The following is a 16,687-nucleotide window of genomic DNA, read 5'->3' on the forward strand; positions in this document are numbered from 1 at the left end:
TTCTTTTTTCTTTTCCCTTTCTTTCATGCCATCAAAATGTCATAAGTAATGAATGTAAGCATATGTGGGCAGCTTGGCTAGTAAAAAAAAATGTGTGGACTAGTAAGAAAACAGCAGTTGAATAAGTTGGTTGCTAATCTAAAAACAAATCATATGTGGATTTGCATTCATTGAAGTCCCTCCCACCCATCATTTGGTAACGTACCAACACAGGGGGGCTGAATCTACACACAGCAGTTTTACCGTTATCATACTGCAATGATAACTATTGGTGCACATGACACCAATGGGCACCAATAGTTATCACTGCTGTTTGATAATGGTAAAACTGCTGTGTGTAGATTCAACCGGAGTCGGATTAACCATTATGCAAAATACCCTGCAGTGTAGGGCCCATGCTGTGTCATTCTTACCCCCAACTTTTCATAGATGACAATGGACACATGCGTGCTTTTACCATTCCTAACCTTACACCAAGTCCTGAGCCCCCCCACCCTTCATAACACACATCACTACAGACTCTTCTCTGCTTGCTGGACATTGGATTGATTTACTTTGCAATAGCCTGACCTGCACTAGCAAGATGTGTTAGTAATGTGGCCGTAACATTTTAAAAATTAAAAATAATAATGGATCGAATAATTGCAGCTGGATTGCGTGCATGCTTACTCAAGTAAGATGTGCTTAGGATGGACTCCAGCATTTGGTAAAACAAGAGGTGTTATCTGAGCTCTCTTTCATCCAAGGATAAGTAATTACAAGTGAGATCTGCAACAAAATATTGCAGTATGAAATGCTCCTGTTAGTCTTCCAGTCAACCAGCCATGCCTTCATTCAGAATACACCATTCTCCCTCCCCAATTTTCTGTGTCCGCCCCACCTCTCCCCACCCACCCCCAGACATTCAGCATTCCGTGGCCACTGATCATGGTCACCCCCACTGGGCTGTTTGGGGGCTTAACCCCCACTTAAGTTTTTTTTCCCCTAAAGTGTATGTGTGTGGGGGGGTGTAGTTTTGCAAACCTTAGGATTTCCCCCAAGCCTGCTGATGCCTTGCTCTTGTCTGTGGATTTATTTATTTATTTATTTATTTATTAAATTTATTAATTGCCCATCTGACTGGTCACCCAGCCACTCTGGGCGATGTACAACCCACCACAAAACAATTTAAAACAATAAAATTTTACCATAAATATTTTTTTTAAATACCCTAACCCACCCCAAATGCCTGCCTGAACAACCACGTTTTTAATGCACGACGGAAGATCATTAAAGAGGGGGCATGACGGAGTTCCCTAGGGAGGGAGTTCCACAGAGTGGGGGCCACCACAGAGAAGGCCCTCTCCCTCGTCCCCACCAGTCTAGCTGTCCTGGCTGATGGGACAGAGAGAAGGCCATCTGAGGCTGATCTTGTTAAGCGGCCTGTCTGGCGCCATGAAGGCTACATTAGGGACAGACGGACTCATCTCTGTCCGTCCTCACCAGGCATTCGCCAAACCGCCGCCACTGCCTGCTCCCACTTACCGCACGAGCTGCTGTACAACCCAGCAAGCGCCCAGCAAGTAGGCCTGGTAAGCGTGCGATGGCTCGGCGAGTGGGATCCGGGAAGCTGAGCAGGGGCGGGGGAGTCCAGCAGACTCCACCCGCCTCTCAGACTCCCATGACATGCCTAATTAGGACTGGCACTTGGAGAGCCGAGATCTATAATAGCATATAACATGAATGCAGTCTTACGCACACTTACTCTGGAGTCAAACCTATTATACTCTGTGGATTTGCTTTTACCCCAAAGGCAAAATAAGGGTAGTGTTTTACCAGGGCCTGTCCCTGGAGAACAGGGAGAGAGTTGGACCATATGCAGCGTGAAAAGCGTGTCCAAGCTCACTCCTTGTAAGGGGCAATTTTAGAATTCCTGCCACTCACCTCTGGCTTGATGTGGATTTCGCTGTGTTGTCTTGAAGATCCTTGTTCCGGGTCTCGGGAAGCAGGAAGCACAGGATTCCCCCAAGTAGTGCTGTGCCTCCAAACAGCGACATGGGAATGGCATGGTGGTATTTGCCCAGAAGACCAACCAGCGGGGACAGGATGCCAGCTACTCGGGCAGACATGGAACACAAACCTAAGCCAGTTTGCCTGGTGGAAGAATCAAAACATAAGACACTGTGCCTAATAGTGAGGGGACGCTGGCAATTACCCTGCCTGTAGAAAACATACGGGAAAGAAGCAGCGCCATGTTGTGATAAACACTGCCCATAACCCCACAGAGTCACCTTTTAAAGGCGTGTTTCCCAGAAGAAATTGACAAGGCAAAAATTCATTTTGCAGGGACTTTTAACACATTGAGATAGGAACGACTGTTGTGAAGAGGTATGGAAATGGCTATTGGGGGGTATAGAAATGTAAATATACCTTTGGCTATTGGGGGGTATAGAAATGTAATAAACAAGCAAGCAAACAATGGGTAAATATTGTTGAATTACATTTGCTTCAGATAATTACGGTTAGTATTGGTTATGAGTTGCTTTGAAGAACATTAATACCTCTTCTGGGACACCCGAAGTGCAATGTTGCAGCGGGAGGGGTTTTTTTTACTGACTGCACACAGAGATTTGCTGTCAAAACAGTGGAAAAAGAAGCTGCTATCTGCAATAACAGAAAAGCAAGTTGCTACCTGAACAGCCATGGAAGTTATGTCAGGATACGTTTAGGAACAAATTGGTGCATTTCAGGTGCTTGTGCAAATGAATGAATGACGATTCCCTCTTGGACCAATGCAATCCCTTATTTTCTTTCACAATGGCATCATAGTCAGATCCAACAAGAAAGCTGGGCAAGAAGTAGGGATGTCTGAGAAATTCGCTTCAGTTCATTTTTGATCAGGATTTACCCAGTTTGCACATTCCAGATCGAACACAGACTTCAACATAATCTGCAGCTGAAGTCTGGTCATTTCAGAGCTTGCACTGTGATTCGCAGACCAAAAAAATTTGTTCAACAGTATGCATACATTTGAAAAATGCACATGAAAAATGCATACTTTTGAAAAACACACACAAATATGCTTTAATCAATGGCAAAAGAATGCATACATTTCAAATATGTGCACAATTGATGCATACATTTGGAAAAAATATGCACGAAAATATGCACAGATTTTAATGTGGAAAGGGGGAAAAAAACCAAAGCTTGCAATCTGATACGGACGTGAGTCAGAGTGAACTTCAAGATGGAATTCGGAAAACCTCAGCAAGCTCGAGATTTGCTGATTTGCACATCCCTAGCAAGAAGTATTGTCAATGCCTTAAGCTTATTTGTAACACAATAAGGGGAGGAACCGTGGCTCTGAAACAGAGCACATGCTTTGCATGCAGAATATCCCCAGGTTTAATCACTGGAATCTTCTGCGTGTATCTCCAGTTCAAAAAAGATGAAGTAGCAGGTGATGGGAAGGATGTTTCTGAGACTCTGGAGAGCCATCTCCATTTGGTATGAGATAGCTTCCTAGGTTTCCTAGCATGGCATAATTTACTTGTAGCTCTGTCATATTTCATTATATACGCTAATGCAAATTTTGACTTTAAAAAATCACGTAACGAGGGAATCACTCCTACATTTCCTAGGGTTGCTTGAAGATTCAATCACTTCACGTTCTCAGAGGAGTTGATCTCATCCACACTTCTTGGAATAAAGCATGGATCCGGAGCATTAAGTACTTTGGATTTCACCTCCATGCAAATCATGGCAGGGATTCACTTATACACTGATGTGGTGGTCTGTGCACTGCCTCTTAGCATCTTTCTCCTTCTTCCTTTATTACCTGTTCCAAGAAGCTAGGAAGCCCAGTTGCTCCTGAAAACATCATGCAGGCAAGGAAGGGACATGATAAATAAATCATATCTTGTCCTGGAAGGGACAAGACATGATTTATTTATTAATTGGTAACATGGTAACGTGGCTATTACCTGTAAAGAAAGACAGGTATTCCGGCTGAACATCAGGAAAAACATCCTGACTGTTAGAGCAATACGACAACGGAACCAATTACCTAGGGAGGTGGTGGGCTCCCCCACACTGGAGGCGTTCAAGACGAGGCTGGACAGCCATCTGTCAGGGATGCTCTGACTTGGATTCCTGCATTGAGCAGGGGGTTGGACTCGATGGCCTTGTAGGCCCCTTCCAACCCTACTATTCTATGATTCTATAATTCTATGGGAAATGTTCTTGAAAGGCAGAACACAGACCAGCTCATAAGAGCATAAATACCTATTTGAACAAGATTTTTTGTGCGCGCATATATATATATATATTTACTATAGAATGGACTTCATTATGAAGATATGCAAAAACGATACAAAGTGAAATTAAGGTGCTTCCAGACAAGGCTTTTATGCCACCATCGTCCTGCCTCGTTCACAGAGTTTACTGGAGTGGGGGGTCTTGATGATGACGTCTTCTCCTCGTGCTCCATCCATGTTTTCTTACCTTTCCTTCCATCTTTTTCTTTAATGTGGAAAATCCATTATGGGGCAAAACAGGAGCAGCTGCACAGTGGCTTCTAACTGCTAGCATTGGCAGTCTCCATCCAAAAGTGCCCTTAGACTGATCCATCCCTCATATTTCTCATATTTCCCCCTTAAATGTATGTCACATCCTGGTTGAAACTCTCGGCATTATGCCTCTGGATAGAACTGCCCGTGAGCAGCCAAAAAAACATAAACTCCAGTCCTAACCCTGTGCACATTTAAACTGCAAAGAAATCCTCACCTGACAACTGTGGGGAATACTTCTGCAGAAAACACATAGGTGGTTGAAAAGGAGGCAGCCAGAGCGGACTTCCCAATAACCGCCAGCACCGTGACAATCACAGGGAAACCTAGGGAAAGACAGGCCACAGGGTTAGAAAGTCCACAAACGGCCAAGATAAGAAGTTATGGAAAGACCACACCGTATTGGCAAAATTGTCTCGCCTGCTTCTGAAATGTACTCTGTGGTCCTATGGGCAGGGGTGGTGAACCTGTGGCGCTCTGGCTATTGCTGACCTACATTGGTCATGCTGCCTGGGGCTGAACAAGATACCAAAAGGGGAACTCTCTGAGCATTCACCGAGGGATTCCCAAGCACACACGGACCCTCGTGAAGCTACTCTGGATACCAGTGGCCTTTGGAACATACCATGTTTCTTTAGGGCACAATCCTATGCAAGATTAGACAGAAAAATAATAAATAGTAAAATAAAAAGAAATTAGAAATAAACAGCACCCACCAGTTAAAAGCTAGTTCAGCAAACAAAACAGCTTAGCAGCCAATAGCCTGTTTGAATAAAGATGTCTTTGCCTGCTGGTGGAAGGACAATTAAAATGGAACTAATCTGGCCTCCCTAGACAGGGAGTTTCAGAGTCTGGGGGCAACCACCAAGAAGGCCCTTCCTCGCGCTCTGCTTAACACCTTTATTTACCAAGCTTGCCTTGTATACTTTATTCCACAAATGGTTTTGTACCTTCTGGAATAACAGGGATGAGCAAACAAACAACTCCACCCAGGAGAAGCCAAGCCGCCTGGCATTTCTTCCTCCCCAGCCACTGTAGTAGGAAGATGCAGGAGAAGCGAGATGGTATTTCCACTGCTCCAAAGACGAGTTGGGTCATGTAGATGTCCAAGCCAAAATCCCCAACGTGAAGACTCACTCCATAGTAAACAAAACTGTCAGCAAACCTGAGAGCGGAACAAGAAGATACCATTTCTCCTGCCTTTAATTTTTATCCTTTTTAATTCCCACCCCACCCAAACCCATCACTAAATCTCAAGGCATTGAGAACTGTGTATGCTGCAGTCCTGCAGGAGGGCTGAACATGGTGTTTGGTGCAGCATTCAGCTTCCTGAGAAGTTTTCATTTTAAATGAAACAGCAAGTTCCTAGCCCTCATTACTGTGAAGACAGCTCATTGCTCTTCACCATATCAAGAGCCAGTGTGGTGTAGTGGTTAGAGCACTGGACTAGGACAGGGGAACCCTGGCTCTAGTCCCCACTCAGCCATGAAGCTCACTGAGTGACTTTGGGCCAGTCACTGACTCTCCGCCTAACCCGCCTTAAAAGGTTCTTGTGAGGATAAAATGGAGAGGAGGAGGATTATGTACACCACCTTGGGCTCCTTGGAGAAAAGGCAGAACATAAATGTAACAAATAAATAAAACCAAATACAGTATACAAAACAGTAAAAAAAATAAAAAAATTTTTTTGCAAGTTTAGAGAAGCTATGCAAATTTGCTCAGTTCATAGAATTTATTCAGCTCACAAATTGAGAACATATCAAACCAAAAACATGTGCATGTTTTATTTTTATTTTTACAAAATGCCTATTACTGAAGCAATGTAATTCGGGAGACTTACCAGACCCAGGCCATGATAAAAGTCATAAGCCTTAGGTGTCGCTTCCTGAAAAGATCCAGTATATTTCCAGATTTTGCCTTCTCTTCTGGAGCCAGCTATAAAATGTTCGAAACCAGTGAGAGACAAAACATCAGCCAGATTCTATGAGGTCTGCAACATGGATCTCACATCATCACAGTTGCGACATGGCCCTAGCACATCTTCTCGTTTTATTAGGGAAAAATGGTCCAGAAAGCAACAAACCATTGTTTCTCTGGTCCAGCTCTTTGTTACTCCTGGCCCACTTTCGAGTAAATCAAGGGGCGAGATCATTTCCCAGTGCCACCCCTCTGCTGCTTGTTTTCCATTTTGCATTGAGTTGAAAACAGCTGAAAACAGACAGCTTTTGAGCCAGACTCTCATCCCAGATCCACCAAAACCTAATCCTTGCCTCCAACCCGGACCTGCTCTGGGCTCTGGCCCTGAATCCAAGGAACCTGCCTAGGGATCAATTTATGTTTTACTAGTGAGAGGACCTGACTTGGCACGGGAGGGAATAGCCCTTACGTTGATACAGTGAAGGCTGCACTCAAATCAATACCACTGTCAGAGTTCGACATGTGTCTGCTCCATCTAAGTGAAACCTTCCTGCTGGCACCCCTAGGCACAGCCCTTGCCATGGTGCACCACTATAGCCCCCTGAGGAAGAGGTCTCCCCACTCAATTCTTCTGAAGGGGGGCTTCCCCACAGCAGGGGTTCGGGCAGGACTATAACTCTGGTCCTCATCTTACTAATCTACCGTGGCTTCAAACTATATGGACTGCAAAGCTATGTATTGGTTAGAGACATCTGCCCCCAGTGGCTGAAGAGGTACAGCAGACTTCAACCACATGGACAGATTTAAGGTAATTAAAATTAATTAATGTGTTTAAAAAACAAAATAACCCAAGGTGCACACCGCTGGGGTCCCCTTTGTATGCATGCCAAGTTTCAGGAGTCTAGGTTTCACACTCTTGGAGGCCAGATGGATGGACAAATGGATGGATAGATGAACACACATCCTCTTTTAGTATTATAAATCTCTCTACTAATAAAAGAAAAAGGGGGGAGACAGAGAGTTACTCTGGAGATCAGATTAATCTTTGTTTCTCCTAGATTTGTTTTTAATATCATCTCCTCTGAGGACAGCGTGCTGCCCTGTTCATTTTTATTTAGGCTTCTGCAAAATCAGCTCTTGTTAGATGGAACTTAAATGCTTGATTGGGGGAAGACCATTTGTCCCTACAGTAAATTTTGTTATTGTTAACATAAGAACACAAGAAGAGTCCTGCTGGACCAGACCAAAGGCCTACCTAGTCCAATAATCTGTTTGTACATTGGCCAACCAGATGGCCCAGGGAAGATCACCAGCAGGGCCTGAGCACCACCACCACCACCACCACCATCATCCTGCCTTTTTCCCAATACTGGGACTCAAAGCGGCTTTACAACATTAAAAACGTGTACAGTTAAAACATATAAATGGAAATGTACTAAAGTTAAAGATATAATTAAATCATCAATAATATTAAAATTGTATAAAATATCAGAATTTAAAAAGACAACAGCAATATAAACAATAGTGCCAATCCATCATATTCTCACAGGTCCAGACTATCTATCCCAAAGGCCTGCTGGAACAAAAAGGGTTTTGCCTGCCTGCAGAACCATACCCAGGAGAATGCCACTCTCACCTCCCTGGGAAGGGAGTTACAGAGCCTTGGGGCAGCCATCGAGAAGGCCCTCTCCTGCGTTCCCACCATTATAGCACCCTCCTGGTTGCATTCCCCAGCAACTGGTATCCAGAGGCTCACTGCCGCTGATACTGGAGGTAATACAGAGCCATCAGGACTCTTACCCATTGATAGCCTTATTACTATTTCATTTATTCATGTACACATTTGTAAGTCACCTTTCAGCCCAAACAGCACCCCCAAGGTGACTTATCATTAAAACCCAACACAATTTTAAAAGAAACACTGCCTGGAAAACCTCCCCAACTGGATTGAATGGTGAGCCAACAGCTCTCAATACATACTGGAACATTGGCAAGCAAAGCTGGGCACCATGCCACCCACATCAATACATAGCGACTGTCTGATGGAGTATGTTATAACTGAGATCCTGCATGGTGTGCTGTATGGGTGGGGAATATGCAGGCCACATGGCTGCCGGTGCCATGCCATTTCCACATGCCATTTCTCTGCAGAATCACACTCTCCTCAGCCCGCCAAGCAGTGGGGGGAGCACAATTCTGCTGAGCAATCCACCTGCTTTGTTTCCCCAACAGGATCACTGGGAATCTGGCCATATGAACACTTTCAGCAGCAGGGGAGAGGGAGGAGGCTTGGGGTGGGGCAGTGCAGCCCCCAACCCACCCACATGGCCTACCCCTGGTGTACTGGTTAGCAAGGCAGACTAAGACTGAGGAGTTCACTGGGTGAACTTGGGCCAGTCACACACACATGCAAGCACACACACTCTTCTCAACAGAATCTACCTCACAGGGCTGTTGTTCGGGTAAAACATGGGAAGTTAAGATCTCCCATCTCATTTTCCATTTCCATTGCACCCTGATTTATTTGTGTTGTTCTGATTGTTCATCAACATCCACTGGTCAGGGATAGATTTTGAAGTTCAGGCACTCATAACGGCAGCCCCTATAGCAACACCCCCAAGGAGAGTCCACAAATACAGGCAGCTGTGCTAGCAGGGTTCATCTCCTCCAGGAGCAAGTCCTTTGTTAAGCAAAGGGGTCTTGATTGCCCGTTGAAGATGAAGACACCCAAAAATATTGTGTATTACAACAGGGAACATTTATTGTTGCTGAGAAAATTAATTTCTCCCAGCTACTGTGAGGACTGCAGCTAAGTTCAGAGAGAACAGGGAAGTCTAAGTGGGGATGGCAGATGGCGTCAGCGTACCTGCTAATAAAAACGTGCCAGACCTGCATCCCTGCAAGCCCTACCTCCACTACACCACTGTCAACATCCCAACCTTTTCTGAAAATGAGCAATAGCTATCCCAGGCTTTTGACACCTGATCGAGTAGTTCTTCCGGGACGGTTCGTTTGTTGATGGCGGCAGCCTTTCGAAGCACCTTTTTGGCTTCCTTGATCTTCCCTTTCGTGGCAAGCCATCGGGCAGAACTGGGAAGGACCCTGGAAAGTACAAGAGTTCATGAAGCACAGAATGCTAATTAGCCTGGAACAGGGTGGAGATGGGTAACAGCATGCTGTGCTCTGACCCAGTAAAGCCGATAAGCTCTTGCAACCCTTCACGACCAACAGTATTGCAAAGGGAATGTCAGCAAATGCAAAACTGATAAGAACAAAGGCACAGTTATGAACAAAGGAGATCAGATTCCAAAATCCGGTTCTGCCGTTCAAGGAAGAAGACACGATAAGATTCTTCCAGCATATATGCAGATGACTGTTTACTTAATACTTCTTTTAATTTGCATACCAACATTTAGAGTCACCACCATGTACTACAACCATGCTTGTCACACTTATCCAGGGTTGTTCGTTCTTAGCTTTTAAAACATCACATTTCTGCCCCCCCCCCCCAATAAACTGGAGTTCTGTGGTCTGTATACATTTTGCAGATTAAAAAAAAACTTGCTTGTGTTGAAAAATTTGTTCAGTTATTCCTGCTAATCATAGGGAGAGCCAGGGAACACTGCATGCCAGGCACTGAAGTCCAATAGATTCCTTCTTCAATACAACACCTCGCAAATCTGGCTTCTGAGATTTCCCAATGCATTGTCCAAACACTTCTTTAAGCCTGTTCTCAAAGCCACAAGAGCTACAAACTTGCTAAGTAAAAGTGGGAGGAAACTAAGATTTTGTAAGCCACTAGAGGAATTGTATTGAACAGTGGGGTATAAATCCATAAAATAAAATAAATAATAAATAAACTATTGAATTCTTCACCCTGTACCAAATTCTGTGATGGCACAAAACACATGCAATATCATGCTAATTTCACACCTGCACACGTGTGAATCCAGACATATACCATTACATGTCCTCATCACATGGCATTTGTTTTTGGTACTTCTTCACACAGCGCATAGTTAAACTATGGTATTCGCTACCACAAGATGCAATGATGGCCATCAATTTAGTTGGTTTTAAAAGGGAATTGGACAAATTCATGGAAGTTAAGGCTGTCCATGGCTACTAGTCCTCATGGCTACATGCTACCTCCAGTATCAGAGGCAGTGAGCCTATGTACACCAGTTGTTGGGGAACATGGGCTGTTGCACTCATGTCCTAGTTGTAGGTTTCCCACAGACAGCTGGTTGGCCACTCTGAACAAAATGCTGGACTAGATGGACCCTTGGTCTGATCCAGCAGGGCCCTTGTTATATTCTTATGTTATCTGTTTTACAATAACCAACTTTCAAAGTGATTTTACAGCATATTTTAATACGCCCAGTTAAAAACAAAATTAAAAAGAAAAACAAAGAAACAGCCCAGCAAGCATCTCAATAAGCAAAGGCCTCATTCTCAAAGGCCTGGCAAAACAAAAATATTTTTGGTAGTCTCCAGTACCGGAGTACACATTCTGGAGAAGGGTACAATCCCAGGGGCAAAAACAGAAAAAGCCCTGTTTCTGATGGATGCCAGCCTCACATCCAGTCAAGAGGATCCCTGGCAGGTCTGAAAACTAGGAATAGATGAATCTGTCAATTTCAGTGTCTCTCAGCTTCTCATTTTTCCAGTCTTAAATTCAGTTCATCCCAAATGCTGGGTTTTTTTAATGTTTGCCTGAAAATTTGCATGCATTTTTGTATGCATTTTTGCCTAATGTACAAAAAAAAATGTTTTGCAAGCAATTGTCCAAATATACTGGCCTGTTAAACACTGTCACAATTATAAGCATTTTTGTGTGCACTTTTTCTCTAATATACTCTTTTTGTATGCAGTTTTGGAATGGAGAGTTCCATTGTAAAATTTAAAGCAGTGCGAAACCCGAAGGACAATTGAGTTTCAGTTCTTGTATTGGTTTGAAAGTGCAAAATTGGGTAAGTTTGTATTAAAATGTGAACCAAATGAATTTCTCCCCTATCCCTACTTAAAAATGCAGTAGATCTTAAAACGCAGGGTGGGAGCAAGCTCACATTGCTGTCCTACTTAATTTCCTCGTATTGTTTTGTGTACAGTCCAACCAGACATCCTACTCATTTTGGGGCCTCATTGCACACTCACCATATGTAAAAAAAGAGAGCGAAGACAGGAGCAGAGCCAGCGATCTGAAAGAGACGCCAGCTGCGAATGGAGTATGCCAGGCCCGCCAAGGCCATCTGTCCTAGGGCATTGCAACAGTGGGTGATGATCAACGCAAGTGGGCGATAAGAGGCCCCGACCCACTCGGAACCTAAATGGATTCAGGTTACAGTCAATTTGTGAAAATGCAAAGGTCCTGCGGATATCAGTCAAATACATTTTTAATCCATTAACCACCTGGTTATTACTGATTCATCCCGCGGCCCCTTATCCAATTACTAGCTTTGTTTAAATAAATATAAACATTACAAAACCTTGGCAAAGGTGTTCTCTGCTACCCATTCACCCCAATTTCTGCTGGATATCTATCATCCCCACCACTGAAAGGGCTGCATCGCTTAGCAGAGAGAGGGGCTTTTCACACATGCAGATAAATTCTGGGTTTTCCATCCCATCCTGGAGCACAATGATCAATATACAGCCTGTGCAGCATAATTCTGCTGTAGCCTGTGGAATGCCGTGTGCTCACAGATTGTTCCTTCCCTAGCCAACAAGGGGAACCCACACTTTATGAGCTATTATTTATATCAAGGACATGAACAGGATAAAAGGGGCGTAAGTGTCAGGGCTACAGATAGCTTCTGGATAACAATGAAAGTGTCAAGTCATCGCTGATTGCACCACTAATTCGGGGGGGGGGGGGACAGTTGCAAAAGCTGCTGTTATTTAGATTGGGTAAGACCCCAACCTGTGACTCATTTAAATATCCAGCAGGTTCTACCTGAGCTGAGATAATTCATTTCATTCATTTATTATATGTCTATACCGCCCCAGAGCCGAAGGTCTCTGGGCAGTGCACAAAAATTAAAAAACCATTAAAATACATTATATAAAATAGAAAACCATTCACATAATGACACAGAACAAATAGCACACACAACAACAACATATATCTAAAACCATTTAAAACCATCAACCAGAGACAAAGAGACTCATTACATGCTGCCAAACGCCTGAGAGGGCAGTTTTAATCTGGTGCCGAAAAGATAACAATGTTGGCACCAGGCGGGCCTTGTCAGGGAGATTATTCCATAACTGGGGGGCCACCACCAAGAAGGCCCGTTCCCTTGTTGCCACCCTCCCAGTTACCCTTGACTCAGCTCAGCAGGCTCTACCCTTTAGCTCCCATGCTCCACGCTCTGTGTCTCAGGGCCAGAAACCAGCAACATCTGCTTCCACACTTTCCTAAATTGGCAGCTAAAATGCCCCACACAAGTGAGCCTCCTCACCACTTCTGCATGGCAAGGTTACAGTGTACATTGACATTCATGTTTAAACAGCAGTAGGTTGAGAGGAGATATAAACTGGGGAGGGGCAAAGTTTTTTAAAAAGTGGACAATCAGATTGGATAAAACTCTGAAGTGGGCAGGTCCAAAGACAAAAGGGGCATGGCCAGGGGCGAAAGGGGAGAGGCCAAAAAACCAAAAATACTAGCATATTGCAGCATAAAGCTCTTACGACCTGTAATTACGCCTTAGGAGAGGCATTTCAGCCTTTCAGAACATGGACAAATATGTGCAAAAGCTGGGAAACAATTGGTATTTGGGGGAAAGGGGAGGGGGCCATGACCTCCTGGGGAACTCCCAAAGGACAGATGGGGACCAAAGGTAGGCTGGATTTGGCCTGCAAGCCTGAGGTTTGACATCCCTGGGTGTCAGGAATGAATCTGAGCATGTTAGGTGTCTGGCAGCTCAGATTCAGAGTCAGAATGGGAACAGACAGAACAGGGAGAGGCACCCTCCCTAGTGAGCCCAGATATGGCGAGACTTTCTTCCCAAGACCTTGACACACAGATGGCCCCCCTTTCCTCCACCATGAGAACCCAGTTTTCAGAGGAGGAGGAGGAGGAGGAGGAAAGCGAGGGGCATGACTTGAGGGATGCTAGGGCCCATCACAGAGCAAAGTAGGTAAATTCAGGGGCAGGGCTCAGACGCTCTGCCAGGTTGGCCACTCATGGAAGCCAACGTAGGAGGGAGTCACCCTAAGGGAGGGGCATCCCTGCAAAGCAAGTCTGGCCAAGAAGTTCTTGCCCAGACTGCTGGCAACTTCTCTAACTTCCACTTCGTCTCCTCTATTGATATTCGTAGATGTGTGGATTAGCTGGTTCATTACAGTCTGAGAATTTCCTAGAATCTGCATTCGTAACTAAGCGAGTAGCCTTGTTTCCTGGAGTGTGTTGATTGCAGAGGGAGAGGGGGAAGGAACATGACACTGGGATAGACAGAGCTGTCTTTGGATGGCAAGGCCTAAACCAGAGTGTCTTACTTAAAGCTGCCATGCTTATACTGATCCCAGCAAAAGCAGCTCCCACGAGGAACCTCAAGGCAATGTAGACGTAGAAATTTGGTGCAAAGCCTGCCCCAACGCCAAAGGAGCCCATGATGAGGAGGGTAAGCAAGATAGACCATCGACTACCAATCCTGGAGGAAGGAAATGCAAGGCATGGTCAGTCTGCAAGACAGAGGTTGAAGCATGCATCTAATCGTCATTATCAGGGTGGTAGAAATACACATTACAAGAATACACATACCCCCAAAGCCCAGCTGCTGCTTTTTCTAGGTGGCATCAAAAAGGGGCAATTCGGAGTGGAAAAGCCACAGAAGGGAGCTCAAGTCTTTCCCCTGCTACCACTTCTGCACTTGAAATCTCTCCCATCAGCTCCTTCCACACACGTGGAATTTTTTGGTTCCAACTGCAAATCCCAGTTAGTCTTTGGGCTTTTGTAACACACAGGTGTGCATAAGAAAGGTGTTGTTACACCTCCCACCGCAGGCAAAATGCCCATTATTATGACAGAGCAGGGGGGGGGGTGTATATTTCAGGGGCTGTGTGCTGTTTGTGTCTTTGTGTGTGCATGCACAGGGACTCTCTGGGCACACAAGAACTTTGGGAACATCAGAAGCTGCCTTATACTGAGTCAAACCATGGGTCCATCTAGCCCAGTATTGCCAACACTAACTGGCAGCGGCTCTCCAGGGTTTCAAGCAGGATATTTTCCTAGTCCTGTCTGGAGATGCCAGGAATTAAATGGGATATTCTGCATGCAATGCATATCCTCTATCACTGAAGCACCCCATGCCCACCCACAGTGATGTTCCACTTAGGAGACGCTGGGCTAATCCAGTGGCAGAGGTGGGTTTTACAACTCTCTTGACATTTCCCCCCCTGGAGTCAGTGGCGGCCTCTTACGTAGGTAGGACGGAGCAGAGGGGTGCAGTCAGACTCAGTTTGCAGTAGGTCTTCAATCTGCCCTTGATGACCACAGTTGAGAGCAGTTTTTACCCCTCTCAGCCCCTCTCCAGCAGCCGTAAAAACTGCAGCTCCTTTACTGTGCCCCATAGAACATAATGGGAACCTTTGAGAAGCTGCACCAGTTGGCTGGTTGCGCCTTCTGGTTTAATGTCCAAAGCTTCCGCACGCAATCTTGCGCTTCCAAAGCTAAGCCAAAGATCAGTTCACATGGGTCACAATGTGCACATTTCTCATATAAAGAGGAGCAATGTCACCACCAGGTTTTGTACTCTCTGTGCTTCTAGCAGCACACTTCGGCTTTTAAGACACACCCAGATAATAGCTGCCCACACTCTCCTAACTGGGTATTTTGTGGCAGAACAGGAAGAACAGGAAGCATTCTCAGGAACGATCCATCTTTTGTGTAGTTTTTTCCTTGGAAAAGGGCAAGGTGCTGGGCAGGGTATCAAAGCCCCTACCCCCTCACCAGTGGAAAAACTACTCAGTCTCTCCTCTGGCTTCTTTCATCAGGCACTGCCCATGCCTTTTAAGATATAACTTCATAAGGACCAGAAACGTGATTATTTTTTTTAAAGGAAAAAAGGAAGGAAGTTGAAATGCTGCATTCTGGGATGCTGCATTCTGTACCAGGACTTATGATACCCTTCAGTAACTGCCAGATCCCTGCCCTGGACCTCCCTGCTTAATTTTCCCCCAGACAGCACAGAGGAGCTGTGCCTAGCTGCCATTTTAATTACCCACAATGCCCCTGATAGAGCATCACTCTGGGGCATTGTGGGAAATTGAAACGATGGCTACACCCAGCCGTCCAGCATTGCCCAGAGCACCGCTACTGCCGCTGCTGAGGGTTGTTTGCTGCCAAGGCGATGTAAGACATCCAGCACCCACTGATGGAGGAGGGGACACGTGCCTCAAGGCCCCGTAAATCTGGAGCCAGCCCTCTCTGTATGATTCTCCCCTCCCTCCTGCCACTACTGTTGTGCACAGTCTTCATGTTCTCCCTGCTAGATGCTGGCAAGGAGAATGAGAGAGCTGAGCACAACAGTGGCAACAGCAGAAAGGGAGGGCAGCCATGGCGCTCCCCTCCTTTCCTGCCACTGCTGCCACCATTTGCAACTCTCCTGTTCTCCCTGCTGGGCACAGGCAAGGAGACCAGGAGAGTTGAGCACAGTGGTGGAAATCTGTGAGATCCAGCTGGAAGCCTGTGGCTCTGGGGAAATTTGTCAAGCCACAAGGGGGCTGAATTTCCCTGCAATAGACATCCCTAATTATGGAATAAACTCCCCACTGAGGCCCGCCTGGCACCAGCATTGTCATCTTTTTGGCACCAGGTTAAGACTGTCCTCTACTCCCAGCCGTATGATGGGCATTTATGTCAGCTGTTTGAACAGGTCTAGTATTTAGTTTTAATTGTTTTTAGCTGTTTCAATTCTTTTTACATTTTGTATATTTAGGTTTTTATGTTGGATATTGTCTTGTGAGTTGTTGTGAACCGCCGCCCAGAGAGCTTCGGCTATTAGGTGGAATAGAAATGACTAAATAAATAAATCGCCGTGTCTGTTCTGGCATATATGGAACAGCTGCAGGTGGTGGGGAGACAAAAACGTTGCCTGAGCACACTCCATCTGGAAAAGAACTGTCTTTTGGACAGGGCAACCTTGTGTGGACCAGGAGTGGAGCAAGCACTGGAGAGTATTTATTAGTGCCAACCCAAATGTTCTCACATGAGAACTTTC

General features: G+C 45.3%; 1 protein-coding gene across 14 annotated transcripts in view; it reads right to left on the minus strand.

Annotated features, from left to right (window-relative positions):
• The window catches only part of LOC146345207 (solute carrier family 22 member 13-like), a 57,448-nt gene that overhangs the window by 16,295 nt on the left and 24,466 nt on the right, over positions 1-16,687 (minus strand). For 12 of the 14 annotated variants that reach the window (XR_014792471.1, XR_014792469.1, XR_014792470.1 and 9 more), the window contains 7 exons: positions 13,965-14,119; positions 11,622-11,790; positions 9,446-9,566; positions 6,388-6,482; positions 5,498-5,712; positions 4,765-4,873; positions 1,924-2,133 (listed from right to left, as the gene is read on the minus strand). Coding sequence is in view for 6 of the 14 variants with exons in the window: in XM_084859415.1 (XP_084715541.1) it covers positions 1,924-2,133; positions 4,765-4,873; positions 5,498-5,712; positions 6,388-6,482; positions 9,446-9,566; positions 11,622-11,790; positions 13,965-14,119 (1,074 nt within the window). In the remaining 8 variants the exon portion in view is untranslated. Of the gene's footprint in view, positions 1-669; positions 769-1,923; positions 2,134-4,764; positions 4,874-5,497; positions 5,713-6,387; positions 6,483-9,445; positions 9,567-11,621; positions 11,791-13,964; positions 14,120-16,687 lie in introns of all 14 variants that reach the window. The other 2 variants (XR_014792473.1, XR_014792472.1) reach the window with 1 other exon arrangement.

This window comes from Heloderma suspectum, chromosome 5, assembly GCF_057233095.1.
Source record: "Heloderma suspectum isolate Gila_16-S chromosome 5, 16-S_ref, whole genome shotgun sequence".
Classification (NCBI taxonomy): domain Eukaryota; kingdom Metazoa; phylum Chordata; class Lepidosauria; order Squamata; family Helodermatidae; genus Heloderma; species Heloderma suspectum.